At 39.7% G+C, this 27,142-nt stretch overlaps 1 protein-coding gene across 6 annotated transcripts in view; it reads right to left on the bottom strand.

The window, feature by feature from the left end:
* The window catches only part of LOC137383211 (E3 ubiquitin-protein ligase MGRN1-like), a 257,889-nt gene that overhangs the window by 112,528 nt on the left and 118,219 nt on the right, over nt 1–27,142 (bottom strand). For all 6 annotated transcript variants that reach the window (XM_068055703.1, XM_068055699.1, XM_068055698.1 and 3 more), the window contains exon 6: nt 2,801–2,867. In XM_068055703.1, the coding sequence (XP_067911804.1) occupies nt 2,801–2,867 (67 nt within the window). The remainder of the gene's footprint in view (nt 1–2,800; nt 2,868–27,142) is intronic.

The following is a 27,142-nucleotide window of genomic DNA, read 5'->3' on the forward strand; positions in this document are numbered from 1 at the left end:
ACATTTTGTTTAGGCAGTGAGTGGTTAAGATGTGGAATGACCTGTCTGACAGGGTGGTGGAGGCAGACTGAATTGTGGCTTTCAAAAGGGAACTGAATAAGCACTTTTAAGATTAAAAAAAAATGCAGGATTACAGGGAAAGGGCAGGGTGCAGGACTAACTGATTTGCTTTTGCAGAGAGCTAGTGGGAACTCGCCTGGCTGACTGGCCTCCTGCTGTGCTGTAACCATTCTATAATCTAGGACTGCATAGTTAAGAGAATCCATGATTAACACATTCAATCACAGGACTAAAACTCCTTGTACCCAATATCATTTGTTCGCATTCATCATTGGTGTCATCCTCTTCCTCAGAACTCGCTTAGAAATGTGTCATTTCAAGGGCACTGCCTCTTCGCTTTGGGCAGTTCACCACATAATATTTCAAATCGCATCCAAAGCATCTTTTAACTGTTCCTTGGGTATTCTTGGGATTCATTTGTCCTTTATTTTTGTTCCAATTTTGTCTTCTGCTGTAATAGCTAGATCTGCTAAAGGTACTTTCATCCTCATTCAGCATGTCTTTAACCTCTCCGTTGTATTGACAGTTGCGTCCAGTATCTGGACCATACTGAAATCTGGCAATCATGGAGTGTTCTATTCTTTGTGTCACTACAGAATGTCTCATTTGTTCCATGAAGGCTGAAGAAAATCACTGTTTTTCCAGGAACCTTTTTTTTTTTTAAGGCAGCAGACATCTGATCCTACTCCAAGAACCAAACCTCAGTTAGAACCAGTTGTCTGTTCACATGAGACACCTTTGCACAATCCAGTAATTTAAACACTAGTACCAGTCCATGTCTCTGCTTTAAAGACGCCTGCAAACGCGACATGAAATCCTGTGACATTGATCACAAGTCGTGGGAGTCAGTTGCCAACGTTCGCCAGAGCTGGCGGGCAGCCATAAAGACAGGGCTAAAATGTGGCGAATCGAAGAGACTTAGTAGTTGGCAGGAAAAAAGACAGAGGCGCAAGGGGAGAGCCAACAGTGCAACAGCCCCGACAAATAAATTTCTCTGCAGCACCTGTGGAAGAGTCTGTCACTCTAGAATTGGCCTTTATAGCCACTCCAGGCGCTGCTTCACAAACCACTGACCACCTCCAGGCGCGTATCCATTGTCTCTCGAGATAAGGAGGCCCAAAAGAAGTACCAATCCAGGGATCCCCAAACTGAAGTTTGTCAATCCTTTATACAATCTGTTAGCGTCCATGATATATTTTCCATGGAATGACCATCTGTTTTGCAAAATCTATCAAAGTCCAACCAGGCATTTAACAGATCATCTTTCTTGTAAAATTCATCCAAGAACACTAATTAAAGGCCCAAACCTTCATATCCTGACAGCATCAGCTCACAAAATACTTTTGAGTTTACTTCTTATAGGAAGTGACAAAATCAAGGCCATGGCTTGTTTTCTCTTTGGTAGGGACTTAACCTTTGTCCAAAGATCCACTTGATTCTTCCACTGATCATATGGTTCAGACAATTTACATTTGATTTTTGCCATTTTCCACAATGGTCACTAGCATTTTATTTTATTGTCTGATTTTTTTTTAGTCTCCAACCTTCACCTTTAGGCATCCTCTGCTACCATATTCTATTCCAGAAAGCCAGTTCATGAAGGATAGAATTGGAACAAACTTTTATAAGCTTTATTTACAAAGTTACACATTACAAACATGAACCTCCTAACCTAGCCACCAGAGTTTCAGTCTGTTCCTCTTTATAAGAGTACAAGTAAATCTCCAAGTTAATGCCCACTACCGGCGTACAATTAAAGATAATATACAATTAACACTAGGGATGGTTCTGGTGAAGAGAAATTTATGACTCTAAAGAAAAAAGTCAAGACCACAGAAGCGTAGCGATTTGGGTAAAGAGAATCAAAGTGTGATAGAAAGGGCAGATAGTTTAACAGTAATCGTGCATCAGTGAGTAAGGTTAAATTAGGGAACAATGGTAAGTTAAAATTAAAGGTACTTTATCTGAATGCATGAAGCATCCATAACAAGATAGATGACTTAATGACACAAATGTAGATAAATGGGTTTGAACTAATAGCTATTACAGAGACATAGTTGCATGGTGACCAAGATTAAGTATTAAATATTCCATGGGACGTTTTGAAATGACAGACAAAATGGAAAAATGGTGGGGTAGGTAGCCCTGATAATAAAGTCTGACATCAGAACAGTATTGAGGAAGGATCTTGGTTTGGAAGATTAGGAAGTAGAATCATTATAGGTAGAAATAAGAAATAACACACAGCAGAAAACACTTGTGGGAGTAGTTTATAGGCCCCCATAATAGAGTATTCATCAAGAAGTGAGAGGAGCTGGAAACAAAAGATATGCAATAATTGTGGGGGACGTTAATCTTCATAGAGACTGGACAAATCAAAGTGCCAAAAGTAGTTTGGAGAATGACTTCATGGAATGCATTCAAGACAGTTTTATAGAACAATACGTCATAGAACCAACCAGGGAATGGGCTATTTTAGATCTTGTTTTGTGTCATGACACAGGGTTAGTTGGTAATCTTATAGTAAGCAATCCTCTGGAGAAGAGTTATCTCAATGTGATAGAATTTCACATTGACTTTGAGAGTGGCATACTTAAGTCTGAAACTACCAGTCTTAAACTCAAAGCCAATTATGGTGGTATTAAATTACACCCTTACATAAATATATTATTTTAAAATAACATCAATGTTTCCATGCCTAAAAATTTAGGATTCCATTGTATCAAACATTACTACTTACCATCCACTTCATCGACCACTGCCCGAATAACCAAAGGAAAAACTCCTTTCTCTAGATCAAAGTTTAACTAAAAAGTAAAAAAGAATAGTCAATAACAAAAATAAAACAGATTTTAAATTTTAAACAAAACTTTAAAAGTACTGCAAAATTTAGAATGCCAAAAAATGCATTTTTATGCATATGTCTGAGATAAACACCGCAGGTTTACTCCAAAATGAAAACTATTTAATACATTAAAATTAGGATTTTTTTAAAAAATTAAGATTGTGACACTTACTACATTGAAATAAATAGGTAAAGCTGCAATATCTGGTAATGCTTGCTCCAGAAATGGTGCTATGAACTCAACTGAGCCAGCTAAAATTTCCTCCGACTATGAGTAGTACCACGAGAGATTAGCTAGCAATACATAAAAATATTGCATTTATATTTACTATTAAAATTTAACTCCAATTAAAAACCTAAGAATTTAGTATAAGTTTAGCAGATAACTAAACTAGAAAACCAGAAATGAGTAAGGCAAATTTTAGAAAGAGAAAGGGCAAGCTAGCGAAGGTAAGGCAGAAAGAGCCATTGGCACACAGGACTGTAGAGCAATAGTGAGATGTTTGGGAAAAAAAGGAATATGCAATGGTACGGAAAAAAGAGGAAACTACCATGAGCTTTAGAATGCCATGGATAAATAAAGAGATTAGAAGCCAATTAAAATTGAAGAGAATTGATAATAGCAAGTTGGAACACAGAAAAGAATTGTCAATTTATAGATAATGATCATAAAACAGTGGTGATATTTACTGTGTACAGAAAATGCTAGAAATAATCAGCAGGTCTCTATACACCGATGAAAGATTATCAGCCTGAAGTGTTAACTCTGCTTCTCTCTCCACTGATGCTTCCTGACCTGCTGAGTATTTCCAGCATTTTCTGTTTCTTTTTCAAATTTCCAGCATCTGTAGTAATTTGCTTTTACATTTAATATGTACTTTGCAAAAGAAAATAATTTATCACTTGGTTATCCTTAAGTGGTTGAAATGGGTTATATTCTGCATGAAAGGAAAATTCTGGAGAAATAAGTGCAGCTAAAGGATGGCAAAGCACCAAGGTCCAATGGAGCAAAAAGGGAAATACAGCAAACTGGATAATTACAGGTCAGTTAGTTTAACCTCTTTCAGGAAAAAATTTAGTCTATAGTTAAGGATGAAGTTACTATATATATCTAGATAAAAAGAAAAAAGGGAAAAGTAGTCAGCATTGACTTCAAAAGGGACAATGGCATTTGACAAACCTCAGTTCTTTGAGGAAGTATGACAGCATGACAGAATTGCAACGGATGAAGTGTACATGCATTTCATAAGAAAACATACGATAAGAGCAAAAATAGGCTCTACAGCCCCTTAAGCCTACTCCACCATTCAATAAGATCATGGCTGAATTTGTTTTTAAAATCCCAATTCCACTTTGCTGCCAATCCCCATAACCCTTGGTTCCCCTAGAGTCCAAAAATCTATCGATCTCAGCCTTGAATATACTCAATGATTGAGCATTCACAGCCATTTAGGATAGAGAATTATAAAGAAGAAATTCCTCACATCAGCCTTCTGTGACTCTGCTCCCTTGTTCTACACACGACAGCCAGGGGAAACAACTTCTTTATCGACTCGGTCAAGCCCCCTCAGAATCTTAAGTTTCAATGAGATCACCTCCCGTTCTTCTGAACTCCCGACAGGATAGGCACAATCTCGTCTACCTCACATCATAGGACAATCCTCTCACCCCAGAAATCAATCCAGTGAATCTTCGCTGTACTGCCTCGAAGGCAAATATATCCTTTCTTAAATATGGAGACCAAAACAGCTGCACAGTACTCCAGGTGTGGACTCATCAAAGCTCTATACAATTGTAGCAAGACTTTCTTACTTTTTTACTCCAGTCCCCTTGCAATAAAGGCCAACATGCCATTTGTCTTCCTAATTACTTGCTGTACATGCATGCTAACTGTGTTTTTTTGTACAAGGATGCCCAAATCTCTCTGATCAATATTTAAAAGTTTCTCACCATTTAAAGAATATTCTGCTTTTCAATTCTACCTACCAAAGTGAATAACGTCACATTTCTCATATTATACGCTATCTCCCACATAAGAAGGCTTTTGATGAGGTACTACATGTGCAATTACTGGAGAAGATAAGGGATATGGAATTAGGAGAAGCATAGCAAATCGGATTAAAAATTGATTAGAAGGGAGAAAACAGAGTAGGAGTTGAGGAAAGTTTTTCCAGGGTGGTTGAAAGTGGACAGTGATGTCTACAGGATTCAGTTCAGAGGCTAGTTCAAGATGTAGATCGATGATTTGGATTTAGTCATTGAGGCTGGTGTGAAAATTTGCAAATATCACAAAGAGGTATTGTTAATTTGTTAAAAGACCAAAAGTTTTTGGCATATTGGCAAGATGGGGAATGAACTATTATAGATTTTAAAAAAACAAATCGCAGATATAATTCAACATTAGTAAGCATTGTGATATTTTTGCTGAAAAAAAATCCTACATGGAAATAGGTTCAGTGATGTAAAAAAGAAAGGAATTTTACTCTTTACTCAGTGGTGAGAATGTGGAATGTGGAAATCGCTACCACACATAGTGGTTGAAGCAAATAGTATAGATGCAGTTAAGGGCAAGCTAGATAAGCAATGGGGAAGAAATGAATAGAAGGATATTTTGATAGGGAGAGAGAGATGAAGTTAATAAACCACATCAACATTCCAGATTAGATTGGATAGGTGTATGAAGGATAAGAGGGTCAGAGATATAGGAACAGGATAGTTAAATACAATCCGGGCTCAGAGATTAGACTGAACAGCCTCTTTACAGGTTGTAACTTCAATATATTTTTGTGTATAATAGAGAAGAGTGTTTGCTGTATAGCTGTGGAAGTTAACCCATTTCTGCAGATGAAGCTACCAGAAGTGGCAGTGTGATGAGAAAAAGGAGGGGGCCAAGGATGGGGCAGTCCCGAGGTGACAGTGCAAGAGTTTGATGGTCCGACTACAATCAGATAAATAAGTTTAAAACCAAATGAAGGCAGTCCTAACAGTTAGGACAACAGACAAAAGATGAAGGTGGCAAGGACAAAGACGATCTTAATTTATAACACCTTTCACGACCTCTGAACATTAGAAAGCACTCCATATCCAATTTTCTATCACTACTGTTATGCAAGAACATGTCACTTTGTGCACAGCAAGGTTCCAAACAATGTTTTTTTAAAGAACAAATTATTTGATCATTTATAAGTGATGTTGTTTGTGGGTTAAGTGTTTGCTAAGGTACAGGAAGAATTTCCTTGCTCTTTGAATAGTGCGATGGGATCTTTTCAGACCACCTGAGGGGAAACCAGGGCTTCAGTTTAATGGCTCATACAAAAGATTGCCAACAGCGTAGCACTACTCATTATACACTGAAGTGTCAGGCTGGATTATGTGGTGGAGTGGGGTTTGGATTCACAACCTAACACTGGGTCAAGGCTGAGAGCTATTTTTGAGGATGGTGTGGTTCACCATGTCAAAATCATGAGAATGTCATTAGTGACTTTGGTTATGAGAATTTCAGTGCTGTGGAGAGGGTAGTAATGTTACTGAAGTAATTCAAACAGAGTTGCAGGAGGGCTGGAGGTGAAGTGACATGCTCAGGGACCCTGGAGCTAGGGCAGTAGTTTTTAAAGACAGCAGTTGAGGGTGGTGGGAGGTGATAATGGTGGTTTCACAGGAAATGTAACAACGCTTGAAAGAGATCAAATTAGAATCTCTGCTAACGATGGGGCTAGAAGGAAGGTTTGGTGGTCAGCATCTTAGTGAGAATGGTGTTGAGGGAACAGGAGGTGGATCCCTTGGGTGAATAAGTTCAAGAAGGCATGGGAGAAAAGAGCGAGAAGACTGACGGTGAAAATGCTTTTTAAAAAAAGAGAAAAGGGAAGCAGCAAAGATAGCTGAGCAGATGGTCTCTCGAAGAAGTCAGAGTTACTTGCACTTATTGCAAGGGCTTAAGGAAATAATTGGTAGCGATAGAAAAGGAATAATAATCCTAGAGTTGTGGACAGGTTTGCCAAAGAACAGTGAGACCCCATAGAGCTAGATGTGCTCCAACCAGATATGGCGATGGATGGCTGAGCCAGTTGTGTGTCAGATGCAAGTCTGCACTTGTACTTAACGGATCAAAGATGGGATAAATGACATGGAGGGAAGAACAATGAAGGCTTTGCTGTGGACAAGGGCATCAAAGATGGAGGTGATGGAGTTTATCAGCAAAGCTATTGTGGTGAATGGAGGACCAAATGCAAGCCAACTGGGAGTTTGAAGGTGAAATTGTAAGTACCTAGTAGGAATTTGTTTTCACAGGTGCTGCAGAAAGAAGTGGAGATAGAAGGATGTAGGTGAGGGAGACAAGGAAGTGGTCAGAGGTTGTCACATCACTGATCAAGACTTGGGGAGTCAACATTATCGTGAGATTGAGGCATGTGCCATGAATGTAGGTAGGAGTGTTTATATAGAGGATGAGGTTTAGGGAGGATGACAGTAACAAATTCAGAAGAGACAGGGACAGCAAAGTCAAGATGGAGTCTGAAATTATTGGGCTGGATTTTGTCATCAGCAGTGAAGCAACAGCCCTCACTGCTGGCTTCCAAGAAAGCTGCCCACAGGGATCTAGCAATCTCTTTGGCACGGACTTCCCGTTTCCAGTTATCCATTTGTTTCTGGTGCCAAGTCAATGCGCTCCCAAGGCATCCAAATGATGTCATTAAGCAGTCAATCACACTGAATTATTCTCAGATAACAAAACAGGAAGTATTAGCATCCTGTGGGTTGCCATTGACCAGACCAGCCACATAAATACTGTGGCTACAAGAGCAGATCAGTGGCTGGGAATTCTGCGACAAAAAACTCACCTCCTGACTCCTGTCCACTATCTACAAGGCATAAGTCAGGAGTGATAGAATACTTTCCAGCTGCTCAACACCATCCAGGACACCCGCTTGACTGGCACCTCATCCACCACCTTCAGCATTCACTCCCTTCGCCACCGACACAGTGGCAGCAGTGTGTACCATCTACAAGATGCACTGCTGCAAGGCACGAAGGCTCCTTAGACAGCACCTTCCAAACCCGTGACCTCTACCACCTAGAAGGACAAGGGTAGCAGATGCATGGGAACACCACCACCTGAAAGTTCCCCTCCAAGTCACACACCATCCTGACTTGGAACTATATTGCCATTCCTTCACTGTGGCTGGGTTAATATCCTGGAACTCCCTTCCTAACAGCACTGCTGGTGTACCTGCACCCAAGTACCTCACCATCACCTACTTAAGGGCAATTAGGGATGAGCAATAAATACTGGCCTAGTCAGCAATGCCCACATTCCATGAACAAATAAAAAAAAAGTAAAAACCACTGAATTCCTTCATTTTCATTTTACACGTAGTGAAATAAATGACTGGAACATAACAGTTAGGATTAAGGTACAAACTAAAATGTGGAAATGCTGGTCATAATGGAGAAAACGGGAGTCAACAAATGTAAAATTACTTTTTCAGGGTCAGTGAAGCAGTTCAGCAGTAATTATGAACTTATTACACATTTAAAAACCCAGAACACCTCATTCAAAAAGATGCAACTTTTTCAAGGGTTTTTACAGTGAGACTAAGAGCGCAAGAGTGGAAGTTCTTGTCAGTTCAGTGATTAATTAATTGCAGTCTTGGGAGACCTCAACAGCATACTGTATGGAGAAGCATTAAATCACTGACAGCTGCTTCTGGATTTCCACATTTAATTGCACATGTATGGACTTCAGAAGTTGCTGTCACTTTCAGAGGGGCAATTGCGGCGAACACATTGTTTCGCGGTCATTACTAGCTCAAAACCAGAGCCAGTGAGCTTGCTCAGTGTAGAGGCTAAGTGAGGAAAGGAAGAAGGCTCTTGGTGAGCAATTTATAATGAGCCTGGCAGGCCAATAATCAATTATGAAGAGAATTTTCTATATGCAAAAAATGATAGTATATGCTGATAGTAAAGGTACACACTGAAATTATATATGCAACTGCATACTTTTCTTTCAATTTTACAGCTAATCTCAATTAGCTATCTATAATCCACTTTGTTCAGCAACTTTACTATATATTTTGAATTAATAATTAGTCAAGCGAATAAAAGTGCTCCAAGTCATAAAGTTCAGTATTACTAGAAATTCAGTTTTATTTAAAAATTAACAGAAGGCCAACTATTAATAGTTTTTATAACAAGTTTTAGATTTTTAAGAATTTAAATGAGAACATACAGTTCATCACTGTACTTATTAAAGAAGTGTACTTCACAGCTTCATCACACATTTGGGAAACAGTGCATGAAATTAAAACATGAAATTAGAATTCACAGAAATAATCCTACTTGTTCTCTACCGATGTTTGTACGTGTACATTTGGATTGGGTAGGAACACAGCATAATTATACATTAATACTCTATAGAGTTACTCTACTATCAAAATTGTCTACATTGGAACTTTCCTATTACTTCAAAGTAATTCTTTTGTGAAGCACTTTGAGATGTTTTGAGGTGCTATATAAATGGAAATACTGACTCGGATGTTGCAGTCAGTGGCAAAGCAGAGGTGCTCACTGCTGACCTCAAAGAAAGCAGAGCTGAGACATCTAGCGACCTCTATGGCGAGAATCGTAACTCTCTTGACATGCAATTTATTATAGTGTAGTTTAATGGGGATTTCCAGTGTCAAGCTGTAGTGATGTCATCAAACAGTCCAACCAGACAAGTTACAGAATTCTCAGATAGCTAACCAGAAAATGAAAAGCACTAATAATCAAATCAATTTTTAAAACTTTTACAGAGAGCAAAATAAAGATTGGGACATAAAGATGAGATTATGGTAGCTAAAATAGCATGAACAAACTTTTTTAAAAAATTAAAAACTCAATTAATCATAAAGACATTTAGCAACATTCCACAAATGTAAAATTATTTCTTCATGGGAGATTGGTGTTCAGCAGTAGTTACTACCCAGATCATCAGAAAAAACTCAGTTACGCCTCAGTAAACAAGGCTTAACATTTCATGGAGTGGGAAGGTCCACAGCACAACTTGTGGCAGGGTAGTGAATGAAGAACCGCAAATTTAGGATTTCGGAGATAATCTGTACTTGCACTGAATCCTGAAGTCGCAGTCAGATCAGAGGGGTTATGATGGTGAATGCTGACAATTCGCTGTCAAAAGCTTCTCAAATTCCTGGCCATTATCATTTCAAATAGCAACAGAGTGAAATTCATCACTACATACACGTAGTATCTAAATAAAATCTACAGACTGGTACAAAAGCCTTAAGAAAAAAATGAATGGAATTACAAACAGATTTGTTCAACTGTAGTTACAATAATAATGGTGCAATTATAGAAATAATTCATTGAGCTAGTGCAGGAATGGGGCACTATTATTGGTGTCCAGGTCCAAAAAGAATGATTAAAGCGCAATAATTAAAATTTAAATTAATAATCTAAAATGCATGAAAATGTGAAACAATTAAAAGACTATTATAACACCAAACTATAGGCCAGATTTGAAATTTAGTAAAAGAAAAACCTCTGCTGATATTTTACTATAAACAAAGGAAAAACAATAGATATCATGGTTCATAGTCTTACACAATATTATAAACAGATTAAATCATGGTTGCAGCAACAATGCAAACACATCCAAAGTTATTTATGGGAGCTTTGGTTTGGCTATTCTCACCCATCTTCTAATAATGTGGTCAGTACAGCACTTGGAAAGGCATCAGCACCTGTGGAGCTCAGGATGATTCATCACTAGAGCCAATGACAACATAAGGGAGCTTAAATCCAGTGCTACAGTTTAGTAGTAACTAATCTGTATTCAACATCGACCCTCAAGCACTGAAACAGATAGACGTTTGGCATATCAGTTGCATTTAATTCTGGACCCCCATCCCAGTACCACTTGAAAGATACACGACAGACACAATGTACCTTGAAAATTTCATCCCTAGACTTGTCTAGCTTATAATAAATAAAAAGATGCTCAACACAAGGCTATCCATGTAGATGTGACAGGTCTCAATATGCCCAAATTCAAAAAAAACTCAAGTAGTTCAGTTCAGAGTCAGGCTAAAATCTGATAAAGCCTTTTTCATTTATTAGGATTACAAGGTTTTGATCTGTAATTTACAGGACTACGGGTGAACACAATAACAAGACAACATTAAAAAAATGTTGAAATACATTTTTGTCTATTTCCCATAAAAAGAAATTGCACTCTGACTCTATGAAATGTGTTTGCATCCACCTATTCTTTGTTATAAAACAATTTTTATCAAAACAAAGTATTTTTAAACAGCTTGTGGGAATAGATTTGGCAACTAACATTACTGAACGTCAAGACCTTTGTAGAGTTTAAAAGGTCAAGAATATTGTAGAGATTCTGAATGCTCCATTGTTTTGAATCGAGCATATAAAAGTCTACAAATAATTTACTATTTTTAAAAGAAAGGCAAAGTTGTGTTTTTATACTCTGCTCAGTTTCCAACTGAAATTATGAATATTCAACAAATTATGTCAACATTTAGCTCAAGTAACAACAAACACAAACAAGTAGAAGTTACAAGGACAGAATTCAGGGTACTGCAGTTCTTCCCAGGGTTACTACCATAGAGGTTATTGTTATTCATCCAGCAAAGATGATAAGCCACATAGCCGCAAATAGTGAATGCAAAACCAATGTAAATATCTTGTGGTATATTCTTGTGTTGGAGTCAGTGCAATTAATTCAAAACGATTGTACATATTTCTAAGCAGACTGAAATAATTCATCAGTTTATTCTAGGAATTGGTTCAACCTTGTGTTCAATTGGTAACTAATGGAACATTAAAAACCATGAAGATGCATGTTCTCTTCAAACATTCCACAAAAATAAACCATAGAAGTCAAACCACTTTCTTGACATTGCTTCCCTTTACAAACAATACAAAATCTAAAATAACAGAACACTATGTAAACTGAACACTACTTTGAATGACATATAGATGGTTAGGGAGTGATCGCAACCCAAATTAAATGGTACAGTTATTAAAACAAGTTTTAAGACACATTTATTAAAACAGTGCCATTTTTCTTTTCAGAAGAAAACTAACATTATTTGTGCCAAGATTGTTAAACCGATGACTAAATAAATTTTGTCCACTCCCTTTTTGTGCATCATCATTTCCTGTCATGCTTCTATGTGGCACGTGAATAGAATTTCTCAATATTAAGTCAGCCTATCATTGATCCCCAACCATACCATTAGATGGAACTTCCATTCTCCACAACTAACCATTTGTATAGGTCAGAGCCTTCTCAGCCAGAGGATGCAATCAACCTTATACCCTGTCTGCTTACATAACCTATTGAAGTAAGTTTACTCACGGTGGATTTTTTTGAAAAACTGTCCCAATATCATTCAATTTTTCTTTTTAATGTATATTTCCAAATCCTGCCTACCACTTCCCCAATCACAACACCCATCTAAAGCACACCCCCACCTCTGAATTTCTGATCCCAACAGCCTTCACTGATATTCATTTAAATATTTCTTTATTTGTCATTACTCAGTCTACAATATCTTTCTTGTGTCTGCCATTAGCAGTTGGTTAGCATTTGAAATTGCAACAGGACAAGATCACCAATGAATAAAAAGGGCAATGACAACAGACAACAACTCCAACTCTAGTACATATGCATTAGTATACATTATAGTTATTAAAAGTTTCATTATTCAGTATTATTTTAACTTGTATGAAATAATGTACATTTTGCAAATTCAAAAGTTATTTAGTTTAATTTTCATTAATATAATGGAAAACATAGAAAAATAGGAGTAGGCCATTCGGCCCTTCGAGACTGCACCGCCATTCAACACGATCATGGCTGATCATTCCAAACTCAGTACCCTGTTCCCGCTTTCTCCCCGTATCTCTTGATCCCTTTAGCCCTAAAAACTATATCTAACTCTTTCTTGAATATATTTAATGATATGGCCTCAACTGCTTTCTGTGGTAGAGAATTCCACAGGTTCACCACTTGGGTGAAGAAATCCCTCCTCATCTCAGTCTTTATTCTTAGACTATGATCCCTAATCCTGGACTCCCCACCATCAGGAACATCCTTCCTACATCTATTCTGTCCAGTCCTGTTAGAATTTTGTAGGTTTCTATGAGATCCCCTCTCATTCTTCTAAACTCTAGCGAATACAAGCCTAATCGACCCAATCTCTCTTCATACGTCAGTCCTGCCATCCCAAGAAGCAGTCTGGTGAACCTTCGCTGCACTCCCTCTATAGCAAGAACATCCTTCCAAAGATAAGGAGTCCAAAACTGCACACAATACTCCAGATATGGTCTCACCAAGGCCTTGTATAATTGCAGCAAGACATCCTTGCTCCTGTACTCAAATCCTCTCACTATGAAGGCCAACATACCATTTTCCTTCTTAACTGCCTGCTGCACCTGCATGCTTACTTTCAGCGACTGGTGCACAAGGACACCCAGGTCTAGCTGCACCTCCCCCTTTCCCAATCTATCGCCGTTCAGGTAATAATCTGCCTTTCTGTTTTTGCCACCAAAGTGGATAACTTCACACTTATCCACATTATACTGCATCTACCATGTATTTGCTCACTCACTCAACCTGTCGAAATCACACTGGAGCTTCTCTGCATCCTCCTCACAGCTCACACTCCCACCCAGCTTTATGTTGTCTGCAAACTGGGATATATTACATTTAATTCCCTCATCTGTATCATTACTGTATATTGTGAATCCCTGCGGTACTGCCTGCCACTCGGAAAAAGACCCGTTTATTCCTACTCTTTGTTTTCTGTCTGCCAACCAATTCTCTATCCATGTCAAGTACCTTACCTCCAATCCCATGTGCTTTAATTTTGCACACTAATCTTTTATGTGGGATTCCCTGGTTCGGCGGCGCAGTGGTTAGCACCGCAGCCTCACAGCTCCAGCGACCCGGGTTCAATTCTGGGTACTGCCTGTGTGGAGTTTGCAAGTTCTCCCTGTGTCTGCGTGGGTTTCCTCCGGGTGCTCCGGTTTCCTCCCACAAGCCAAAAGACTTGCAGGTTGGTAGGTAAATTGGCCATTATAAATTGCCCCTAGTATAGGTAGGTGGTAGGGAAATATAGGGACAGGTGGGGATGTGGTAGGAATATGGAATTAGTGTAGGATTAGTATAAATGGGTGGTTGATGGTCGACACAGACTCGGTGGGCCGAAGGGCCTGTTTCAGTGCTGTATCTCTAAACTAAACTATTCTATCAGTTTCATCCTCAAAAAATTCCAGTAGATTTGTCAAGCATGATTTCCCTTTCGTAAATCCATGTTGACTTTGTCTGATCCGGTTAATGTTTCCAAGTGCTCTGCTATTACATCCTTTATAATGGACTCCAGCATTTTCCCCACTACTGATGCCAGGCTAACTGGTCTATAATTCCCTGTTTTCTCTCTACCTCCTTTTTTAAATAGTGAGGTTAAATTTTTACCCTCCAATCCATTGGAACTGTTCCAGAGTTTACAGAATTTTGAAAAATGACCAGCAATGTATTTACTATTTCTAGGGCCACTTCCTTAAGTACTCTGCGATGTAGATTATCAGGCCCTGAGGATTTATCAGCCTTCAATCCCATCAATTTCCCCAACACCATATCCCTACTAATACTGATTTCATACAGTTCCTCCTTCTCACTAGACCCGATGTTCCCCAACATTTCTGGGAGGTAATTTGTGTCTTCCTTTGTGACGACAGAACCAAAGTATGTATTTAATTGGTCCGCCATTTCTTTGTTCCCCATTATAAATTCCCCCGTTTCTGACTGTAAGGGAACCACAATTTTCTTCACATATCTATAGAAGCTTTTAGTCAGTTTTTATGTTCTCTGCAAGCTTACTCTCATACTCTATTTTCCCCTTCTTAATCAATCCCTTTGTCCTCCTTTGCTGAATTCTAAATTGCTCCCAATCCTCAGGTTTAATGCTTGTTCTGGCCATTTTATATTTCCTCCCCTTGGATCAAATACTATCCCTAATTTCTTTTGTAAGCCACGGTTGAGCCACCCTTCCTGTTTTATTTTTGTGCCAGACAGGAATATGAACAATTGCTGTAATTCATCCAAGCGCTCTTTAAATGCTAGCCATTGCCTATCCACTGTCAACCCTTTAAGTAACATTCCCCAATCTATCACCGCTAACTCGCGCCTCATACCTTCATAGTTTCCTTTATTTAGATTCAGGACCCTAGTCTCGGAATCAACTCTCTCACTCTCCATCTTAATGAAGAATTCTATCATGTTATGGTCATTCTTTATCAAGGGGCCCCGCACAACAAGACTGTTAACTAATCCTTTCTCATTATACAATACCCACTCTAGGATTGCCTATTCTCTAGTTGGTTCCTCAACGTATTGGTCCAAAAAACCATCATGTACGCATTCCAGGAATTCCTCCTCTACAGTATTATTGCTAATTTTGTTTGCCCAATCTATATGTAGATGAAAGTCACCCATAATTACAGCTGTACCCTTATAGCATCCGTCTCAATTTCCTGTTTAATGCCATCCTCTACATCACCACTATTGTTTGGGGGTCTATATACACAACCCCACCGAGGTTTTCTGCCCCTCGGTGTTTCCTAGCTCCACCCATGCAGATTCCACATCAGGATTCTCCGAGCTAATATCCTTCCTCACTACTGTATCGATTTCCTCTTTTACTAACAACACTACTCCACCTCCTTTCCCCTTTTGCCTGTCCTTCTTAAATATTGAATACCCCAGATGTTCAGTTTCCATCCTTGGTCACCCTGCAGTCATGTTTCCGTAATCACAACTATATCGTATCCATTTACACCTATTTGCACGGTTAATTCCTTATTGCGAATACTCCGCGCATTGAGACACAATGTCTTTAGGCTTGTCTTTCTAACATTCTTAGTCATCTTAGCATTATTTCGCACTATGGCTCTATTTGTTTCTTGCCCTTGATTTCTATGCCTTCCACTTTTGCCTTTTTGTTTCCTGTCTTTCGTTTCTATCCTTGTTTCCTCCTCCTCAGTCTCCCTTCTCAGGTTCCCATCCCCCTGTCATTCTAGTTTAAATCCTCCCTAACAGCACTCGCAAATCCTCCTGCGAGGACACTGGTTCCAGTCCTGCCTGGGTGTAACCCGTCCCGCTTGCACAGGTCCCACCTTTGCCAGAACCGGTCCCGGTGTCCAAGGAATCTAAATCCCTCCCTCCTGCATCATTTCTCCAGCCAAGCATTCATCTGGTCTATTCTCCTGTTTCGATACTCAAAAACACATGGCACGGGAAGTAATCCTGAGACTACTACTTTTGAGGTCCTGCTTTTTAATCTAGCTCCTAACTCCTTAAATTCATCTTGCAGACCTCATCCCTTTTTCTACCTATGTCATTGGTACCGACATGTACCACAACCACTGGCTATACACCCTCCCCCTTCAGGACATCCTGCAGCCGCTCTGAGACATCCTTGACTCTTGCACCAGGGAGACAACATACCATCCTGGAGTCTCGTTTGCAGTCACAGAAACGTCTGTCTGTTCCTCCTATAATTGAATCTCCTATCACTATGGCTCTCCCAGTCTTTCCCCCACCTCCTCCACTCCTGTGCAGCAGAGCCATCCATGGTGCCACGAACTTGGCTGTGCCTGCTTTCCCCTGGGAGGTCATCCCCCCCCCCCCCCCCCCCCCACAACAGTGATATATCTGTTTGAGAGGGTTGTGAAAACAGGGGACTCCTGCACTACCTGCCTGCGCCTACTACTCTGCCTGGTGGTCACCCATCCATTTTCTGCCTGTGCAGCCATTACCTGCAGTGTGACTACCTCGCTAAATGTGCTATCCATGACATCCTCAGCATCGCGGATGCTCCACAGTGAATCCGTCTGCAGCTCCAGCTCCGTAATGTGGATAGCCAGTAGCTGCAGATGGACTTATCCTGCATTTGTCTAGTAGGGGGCTGCTCAGGTATCGGATTGAACTTATAGTTGGAGTATCAATTTGGGAAAAAAATCCTTGTGATAAGCAGTCAAATCACATTGTATAGGTGCCCTGACTTCAACAAGACTAATTAAAATAAATGGCTCAGTGATGCTATACTGGTTGCAGTCTAAGAGCTGAACCCCACAATGTGTCCCAAAAAACACAATGTTGTCATTACGGTATGAATTCTATCAACTATATATAGCAGAAGTGTGACTCCCCTCCTTTTAGTCAACAAAAACACATCCAACACTAGATTTAAGTTTAAGCCAAGCATTTCCTCTAAAATGTTAATAATTACTACTCAATGACACAAAACACATTAAGTATGTGCATGTAAATAGCCCCGACACAGACAAAAATAACCTCACTAGTAGAAGTGAGGCATCATTTAATTCACCTCACTCATGCTGTAGCAAAACATTAATGTCCAAAGGTTTTTCACTAATAGATTAAGATATAATGACACAACAGTGTAAATTCAGAATAAAAGCAAAATACTGCGGATGCTGGAAATCTGAAACAAAAACAAGAAATGCTGGAATCACTCAGCAGGTCTGGCAGCATCTGTGGAAAGAGAAGCAGAGTTAACGTTTCAGGTCAGTGACCCTTCTTCGGAACTGACAAATATTAGAAAAGTCACAGATTATAAACAAGTGAGGTGGGGGTGGGGCAAGAGATAACAAAGGAGAAGGTGCAGATTGGACCAGGCCACATAGCTGACCAAAAGGTCACGGAGCAAAGGCAAACAATATGTTAATGGTGTGTTGAAAGACAAAGCATTAGTACAGATTAGGTGTGAATACACTGAATGTTGAACAGCAGCAAGTGCAAACCTGAAGAATAACAACCTGAAAAAAAACAGTGGGTAAGCAAACTGAACAAACTAAGATGAAATGAAATAAACTCAAAAAAAGATTGTAAAAAATGTAAAAAGGAATGTAAAAAAAAAAGGAAGAAAAAATAACTAAAAATGAAAGTAAAATGGGGGGCTGTCATGCTCTGAAATTATCGAACTCAATGTTCAGTCCGGCAGGCTGTAGTGTGCCTAATCGGTAGATGAGATGCTGTTCCTCGAGCTTGCGTTGATGTTCACTGGAACACTGCAGCAATCCCAGGACAGAGATGTGAGCATGAGAGCAGGGGGGAGTGTTGAAATGGCAAGCAACCGGAAGCTCAGGGTCCTGCTTGCGGACTGAGCGGAGATGTTCCGCAAAGCGGTCACCCAGTCTGCGCTTGGTCTCCCCAATGTAGAGGAGACCACACTGTGAGCAGCGAATACAGTATACTACATTGAAAGAAGTACAAGTAAATCGCTGCTTCACCTGAAAGGAGTGTTTGGGGCCTGGGATAGTGAGGAGAGAGGAGGTAAATGGGCAGGTATTACACCTCCTGCGATTGCAGGGGAAGGTGCCCTGGGACGGGGACGAGGTGGTGGGGGTAATGGAGGAGTGGACCAGGGTGTCGCGGAGGGAACGATCCCTTCGGAATGCTGACAGGGGAAGGGAGGGAAAGATGCGACTGGTAGTGGCATCACGCTGGAGGTGGCGAAAATGCAGAATATATGCCCATTGCAATAACTGAACCCAGAATGCTTGTTGTAAAGTAGCCCAAATTAATCAAAAACAACTTACTGGTCAAATTTTGTCAAAATTAGAAAAAGTAGTTTAAAGCAAGATTTTACAATTTTTAATATAGCTTTGCTATACACAAAAATGGGTTTGAGCAAAAGAATCCCAGAGCAGAATAATTATCGATTTAATTATGAAAGTGGGCAGAATGGTTTGAGGCAACGGTTGATGCTTAATATATTGACAGTATCTTCAATTCTCCCACACTTAGCCAGCTAAAAATGAAAATTAATAGCACCTATTTCTAAATTAAAATGCATTAAAATAGCAAATTGGTGGTACATTATTTCTCCACTCTTCAGAAAGGGATTAAAACAGGATTTAAATCCCAATTATAAAATAACCACTGACTAATCAAATGTCAAAGTAAAACTGGATTGGAACCTTGCTAAAGTTTGTTTATTCCTCCTTTAATTGTGTATATGGTGATAGTTTGTTTTCCTTGCAGCCAGCAAGAGTAAGACTGCCAGCTTAGCATCAACACAAGGGTTTTATGTTGTGCATTTATGACCAACAGGAATTAAATTTAGACGGTCCAAGCCTATTTCACTTAGCACTTCGACAACTGGCTAGGAGAAAGAATTCTTTCAGTCTGTACTAAATTCAATCCAAGCTTCCAAAGGTGAAAAAAGTACTTTAACTCACTGTGTGGCTCACTGCTTTCTGACAAACATTTATTTAAAAATATTTAATGAGCCAGTGCAAACATGACACTGAAGCAGAATTACAATTTTGACTTTAAAGTACATATCCATCAATGGGTTCACTATTTGAACAGCCATTATTTACAAAAAAATCTGAATTTGAAGCTTAGGAGGTATCAGTTTCAATGTACAACATCAGCAACACATTTATATAGCAACTTTAATATAGTAAAACGTCACGAGGAGCTTCACAAAAGAGTTATCAAACAAAATCTGACACTAAGCAACAAAAGGAAAAATTAGGACAGGTAACCAAAAGCTTGGTCAGAGGTAGGTTTCATGAAGTAACTTAAAGGAGGAAAGAGGGGTAGAGAGGTTTAGGGAGGGAATTCCAGAACTTAGGGCGTAGGCAGCTGAAGGCACAGCCATCGATGGCACAGTGATTAAAATTGAGGATGCACAATTCAAGGAGCGCAGAGATCTTGGAGTGCTGTAAGGCTGGAGGAGGTTACAGAGATATGGAGGGATGAAGCCATGGAGGGATTTGAAAATAAGGTAATTTTAAAATTGAGCCATTTTCAGATTAGGAGCCAATGTAGGTCAGTGAGGATAGGTGGAAAGGGTGAACAAGACTTGGAGCAAATTAGGATACAGGCAACAAAGTTTTGGATGAGTTGAAGTTTATGGAGGGTGGAAGATGGGAGGCTGGCCAAGAGAGCACTGCAGTAGTCAAATCTAGAGGTTATAAAGGCATCGATGAGGGTTTCAGCTATAGTAGATGAGTTGAGGCTGGGCAGAGTCAGGTAACATTATGGAGGCTGAATAAGTAAATACACACAAACACACAAATTAAAAACAGGAGTAGGCCACTCAGACAGGAGTAGGCCACTCAGACCCTTGAGCCTGCTCTGCCATTCAACAAGATCATGGCAGATCTGACTGTAACCTCAACTCCACATTCCCGCCTACCCCGATAACCTTTCATCCCCTTGCTTATCAAGAATCTATCGACCTCTGCCTTAAAAATGTTCAAACACTCTGCTTCCACCGCCTTTTGAGTAAGAAAGTTCCAAAGACTCACAACCCTCGGAGAAAAAATTTCTCAACTCGGTCTTAAATGAGCGACCCCATCATTTTTAAACAGTGACCCCTAATTCTAGATTCTTCCACAAGAGGAAGCATCCACCATGTCAAGACCCCTCAAGATCTTGTATGTTTCAATCAAGTCGCCTCTTACTCGTCTAAACTCTAGCGGATACAAACCTAGCCTGTCCAACCTTTCCTCATGAGACAACCTGCCCATTCCAGGTATTAATTTAGTAAACCTTCTCTGAACTGCCTCAAACACATTTACTTCCTTCCTTAAATAAGGAGACCAATACTGTACACAGTACTCCAGATGTGATCTCACCAATGCCCTGTATAACTGAAGCATAACCTCCCTACTTTTGTATTCAATTCCCCTTGCGATAAATGATAACATTCTATTAGCTTTTCTAATTACATACCTGCATACTAACCATTTGCAATCATGCACTAGGACACCCAGATCCTTCTGCATCTCAGAGCTCTGCAATCTGTCACCATTTCGATAATATACTTTTTTATTCTTTCTACCAAAGTGGACAATTTCGCACTTTCCCACATTATACTCCATTTGCCAGATCTTTGTCCACTCACTTAATCTATCTATACACCTTTGTGATAAAAGCAAAATACTGCGGATGCTGGAAATCTGAAATAAAAACAAGAAACACTGGAAATACTCAACAGGTCTGACAGCATCAGTGGAGAGAGAAGCAGAGTTAACGTTTCAGGTCAGTGACCCTTCTTCACATCCTTATGTCCTCTTCACAACTTATTTTCCCACCTATCTTTGTGTCATCACAGTAAATTTAGTAACCATACCTTCAGTCCCTTCATCCAAGTCATTTATATAAATTGTAAGAAATTGAGGCCCCAGCACAGATCCCTGTGGCATATCACTTTTTGCTCCTAGCCAACCAGAAAATGACCCATTTATGCCTACTTTCGGTTTCCTGTTAGCTAGCCATCTTCTCTCTATGCCAATATGTTATCCCCTACAGCATAAGCTTTTATTTTCCACAAAAACCTTTGATGTGGCACCTTATCAAATGCCTTTTGGAAATCCAAGTACAGGATATCCTTTATCCACAGCATGTGACTTCTTCAAAGAAGTCCAATAAATTGGCTAAATATGATTTCCCTTTCACAAAACCATGTTGATTCTGCCTGATTACCTTGAATTTTTTTTAAGTGCCCTGCTATAATGTCTTTAATAATAGTTTCTAACATTTTCCCTATCATGGATGTTAAGCTAACTGGTCTGTAGTTTCCTGCTTTCTGTCTCCCTCCCTTTTTGAATAAAAGGGGTTACATTCGCTATTTTCCAATCTAATAGAACCTTCCCCGAATCTAGGGAATTTTGGAAAATTTAAAACCAATGCATCAACTATCTCACTAGCCACTTTTAAAACCCTAGGATGAAGTCAATCAGGACCCAGGGACTTGTCAGCCCGCAGCTCCAACAATTTGCTCAGTACCACTTCCCTGGTGATTATAATTTTCTGGAGTTCCTCCCTCCCTTCCATTTCCTGATTTACAGCTATTTCTGGGATGTTATTTGGATCCTCTATATTGAAGACTGATGCAAAGTACCTGTTCAAATCATCTGCTATCTCCTTATTTTTCATTATTAATTCCCCAGACTCACTTTCTATAGGACCAATGCTCACTTCGTTAACTTTTTAAAAAAAATATCTATATTCTCTTATCTGTTTTTATTTTTCTAGCCATACTTTTCTCTCATACTCTAATTTTTCCCTCCTTAAATGCAGCGGATATGCAGTCAATAACTCATCTTGGGGTCAAATATGACACGAAGGCTGTGAACAGTCTGGTTCAGCCTCAAGAGTTGCCAGGGAGAGGGATGGAGTCTGCGGCTAGGAAACTGAGTTTGCGACAGGGACCAAAAGGCAATGGCTTCGGTCTTCCCAATATTTAGTTGGAGGAAATTTGGAGGAACCACTCCACAGAGGACAGCTGGGTGATTCTTTAGGAAATTCCCACCCGGCAGTACGGATATTTGCTTTAACGGGTCTTTTGCCTGACAGCAGAAGGACATGCTTCCAACAAAATGGATGCCTTGTTTTCTCTATGGAGGAGTGCCTCAGCATTGACTTTCTCTGAAAATAAAAATCCTTTAAAAATCCATAACCTATAAGGGACAATTATTTATTGAAAGCACTTCCCCACAGAGATCGTCTCCTCCGAACACCATATCTAGATGCAGATATGCTCAATTGTCAATAATTGACTGTAGTGTTTTAATACTCGCTTGATGCCTGATGGTGTTTTTTTTTTTGAATAGCTTAAACAATGTACAACACACTGTTCCAAGTATTTCTAAATACTTCAATTTTAATTACAACATTAAGGCATCCTTCCTCTAGGCATTTAATTACTTTTAGATTTTATGTAATCTGTTGTGATGCATTAATTGACGACAAACAACACATATCTGTACTTAAAATATAATCAGAATCTTTGTGTATTCCACTCTTGATAAAATCACGGTGTGATACCAGCTCAAAGTAGCTTTATATTTTTTTATATATGTAATGCAAAGTTATTCAAAATTTTTTAGCATGCTTTGAATCTGTGATTCTGTGAAGCTGATCACTTTCAGTTATGTTTAGTTTAGAGATACAGCACTGAAACAGGCCCTTCAGCCCACCGAGTCTGTGCCGACCATCAACCACCCATTTATACTAATCCTACACTAATCCCATATTCCTACCACATCCCCACCTGTCCCTATATTTCCCTACCACCTTCCTATACTAGGGGCAATTTATAATGGCCAATTTACCGACCAACCTGCAAGTCTTTTGGCTTGTGGGAGGAAACCGGAGCACCCGGAGGAAACCCACGCAGACACAGGGAGAACTTGCAAACTCCACACAGGCAGTACCCAGAATTGAACCCGGGTCGCTGGAGCTGTGAGGCTGCAGTGCTATCCACTGCGCCGCCCACAGTTATAAGTACAGTTATCTGTACTTAGGTTCAAACTCCTAAAGTTAAAAGCATAATATGGTGGCATACCATTATCAGGGGAAATCATTTTAAAGATAACTTCTCCTTTGTGGAATTACACAGTGCAAGCTTCACTCTGAAAACAATTTCTGGCTGTTAGTACTATTATACATCAGATGTTAGGCAAAAGGCTACAGTAGAGTCACTTATGCTGAAAATAAAGGTAGTGTTCTCATTATAAGTTTTCAAGAATTAGTACTGTTGTGGTACCAGAGGACTAAAAAAAAATCAGAACTCAGGATTTTTGACTAGTTTCAACAGTAGAGTTCTGAGACAATAACCTGTCTTTACTCTTTACAGATGCTGGTCAATCTGCTGAATATTTCCAATGTTTTCTGTTTTTATTTCAAGTCCTAACAGTCTTATATTTTATTAAAATTAAACCTCTTCACAGCAGTCATTACTGTTGCTCATCTTTACATTCTCTTTTAAAAGTTTATGGATATTTCTGCATTTTGAATAGAATATTTAATTCTGTAACAGATCAAGTGTGTTCTTCCTCTTCAAGTGCAGCCAAGCCTCCTTGTCCCTTTCCAAAACCACTGCCTTTCTTGTAGTCAACCAAAAGCATCATTCCTTCTCCTGATGAAGGGTGATCAGATTGACTTTCCTATATGCATCTCAGTACCAGCTGCAAAACAGTTTCAATAGCCGACCGATCTCAGTACATAAACAGAACGTCCCGCAGATATAATCATATTATCCTGCTGTTATATTATTCCCATTTGTCCTTATGAAATTAATGTTAAGATTTTAGATTATTTTACGCAAGATATTGGAAACACTCTTGACTAAGTTCATTGAAAGTCTATGTTTTTGTTTGTAACTATAAAATCCTTGCAGAACACTGTATGGATCAGCACATAAAAATTACAGGAGGCTATTTTGGACCATCGTAATTCACTGCTAGCTCCAATACTGGGATCATATGCTCTAGCCTAAGTTTCCTGCTTTTTGCCTATACCCTGTAATAGGAGTAACAGTGTAGAAATTAGTCTCAGTACTGCAGTGGCAGCACATTTCCCCCAAGCATGAGGCCTAAAGATCAATCAAAATCAGACATTATCTGAATAACTGGGGTGAGTTGCCTCAACATCAATTTCAGGCCACCTGCCTTGCCAGAAGCAGCCCTCAGTTAAGACCTGGGATGGAGTTGGAGCAGGCTTTCAGGGTGGGGAGGGGCTGCAGTTGCGATACCTGTAGAGTTTGGAAAGCACTAAACAATCCCTGGCTCCATAATGTGGTGTCTTTTTTACTCCAAAACAGCCAAAAAAGAAACTTACCCTCGAGTGACAGTTGTAGGGATCTGCTAAAGAATCCATAGGTGATCAGGATTCCCTAATGGCTGATAGGCCCCTAATTTACATAATTAACAGGACTACAGTGATTTCAGGCTTCCCCTAGAATGAGGTCCTTAACCAGGATCTGCAGCCCTCTTGGGGTCCGTGAGAAAGTTTCAAGGGGTCGGCCAAAAACAACCAGAGAATGTGGAGAGAAAAAGGTCGACAACCCCTGTCCAGAAGATAGGCCTCAAAAATTTGGCAGTAGGATCAATGACTAAACAAACTGGTATCCTACTGCGAAATTAGTATGTTTCAGTCCATTGTACACCTGAAAAACAGGCGCAACAGACATCAACATTTTCAAAAAATAAACAGACAGGTCTGATTATCGTTAGAATCATAGAATAGTACAGATGGGAGACTGCTATTCAACCCATCGAGTCTGCACCGGCTTGAAGAGCAATCCAGTTAGTTCCACTCCTCCGCACTTTTCCCATATCCCTGCAATTGTTCTCCTTCAAATATTTATCCAATTCCCTTTTAAAGGCTACTTTTGATTCTGTATCCACCATCCTTTCAGGCAGTGCATTCCAAATTCTAACCATTCATTGCACAAAAAGGTTCTCTTCATGTCGCCTCTGGTTATTTTGCCAATAATCTTAAATGTGACCTCTGGTTATCGACCCTTCAGCCACCAGAAATAGACTAAAAGAGAAACTATCCAAACATTTCTATCAAATCTCCTCTTGGCCCTCTCTGCTCTCAGCAACACTACCAGCTTCTTCTGTCTATCCATGTAACTATAATCCTGCATCTTTGGAATCATTCTGGTAAATCTCTTCTGCACCTTCTCTAGAATTGGACACAATACTCAGCTAGGACCGAATTAGTGTTTTATATAGGTTCAACATAACTTCCTTGCTCTGGTACTGTATACCTCTAGTTACCAAGTCCAGAATCCCATATTAAAAATACCTAGGCTCAGTTGCAAACACCAAGGCAACAATTTCTTTCGTTGAATGAAATGTCATTTGCATTGTCCATAGGCCTGGTAAGAAGATTGTCCATGACTGACAAGTATATTTCATAAAGAACTATCAAAGCAATTGCCCAGAGGTAAGCTTTTATACTGCATTTACAATGGGTGTTCGAATTCACCAGAAACTTTATATCACTCTAAACTGGTCCAGAATATTTACTTGAATTTTACTACATGGTAAAAGATCAACACTTTGTGCGTTTTGAGCCGCTTTCCCAATATAAATCTTCCAGAACAACTGTCTGGCACAACATCTGTGAAATATTTAAAAGTTCTCTCAATACCTCAGTCTGCACATTAATAAATTTGTTTTCCCCTTTGTATGTATCTTCGTAGAATCATGGAATGGTTACAGCACAAAAGGTAGCCATTCGGCATGTTATATACATGCCAACTCTCTAACAGCAACTCAGCTCGTCCCACTTCTGCACCTTTGCCCCGTAGCCCTGCAAATTTTTTCTCTAGAGATAATTAGCCAATTCCCTTTTGGAAGCCATGATTAAATCTGCCTCCACAACACTCTCATCAGGCAGTGCTTTCCAGATCCTAACCACTTGCTGCTTAACATTTTTCTAACTGTTGCCTCTGATTCTTTTGCCAATCACCTTATATCAGTGTCCTCTGGTTTGTGACCCTTCCACCAATGGGAACAGTTTCTCCCTATCTACTTTGTCCTGACCTCTCATGATTTTGAACACCTCTATCAAATCTCCTCTCAACTTTCTCTTCTCTAAGGAGAAGAGCCAGAGCTTCGTCAGACTATCCATGTAACTGAAGTCTTGCATCTCCAGAACCATTCCTGCAAATCTTTTCTGCACCTTCTCTAACGCCTTCACATCCTTCCTAAGTGTGGTGCCCAGAACTGGACTCAATACTCCAGTTGAGGCCAAACCAGTGTTTTATAACAATTCACCACATCTTCCTTGCTTTTGCACTCCATATCTCTTTATCTTTATAAAGCCCAGGATCACCTTATTAACCACTTTTTCAACTTCTCTGCCACCTTCAACAATTTGTACACATAAACCCCAGGTCCCTCTGCTCCTGCACCACCTTTTAGAATTTTATCCTTTATTTTATATTGCCTTTCCTAATTCTTCCTACTAAAATGCATCACTTCACACGACTCTGCATTAAATTTCACCTGCCACACGTCTGCCCATTCCACCAGCCTTCCTCTTGGCAGTTCTAAACACTTCTAAGTTTGTGTCATCTGCAAATTTTGAAATTGTGCCCTGCACACCCAAGTCTAATCCTGTTTATTTCACAATGCTAGTCAGTCTCCATAGGAGCATTGAAACAAGAGTAGGCCACTCAGCCCCTTGACACGTTTCCCCCCATTCTATTAGATCATGGCTGATCTGCGATTCGACTCCGTTGATCCACATCTCTTGATGCCCTTACCTAACAAAAATCTATTGTTCGGTCTGAAAAATTCCTAGTGACTCAGCATGCACAGTCTTTTGCAGGAGAAAATTCCAGATTTCAGAGGGGTCAACAACTAGGGGGCATA

The sequence above is a fragment of the Heterodontus francisci genome, chromosome 24, assembly GCF_036365525.1.
Source record: "Heterodontus francisci isolate sHetFra1 chromosome 24, sHetFra1.hap1, whole genome shotgun sequence".
Lineage (NCBI taxonomy): Eukaryota > Metazoa > Chordata > Chondrichthyes > Heterodontiformes > Heterodontidae > Heterodontus > Heterodontus francisci.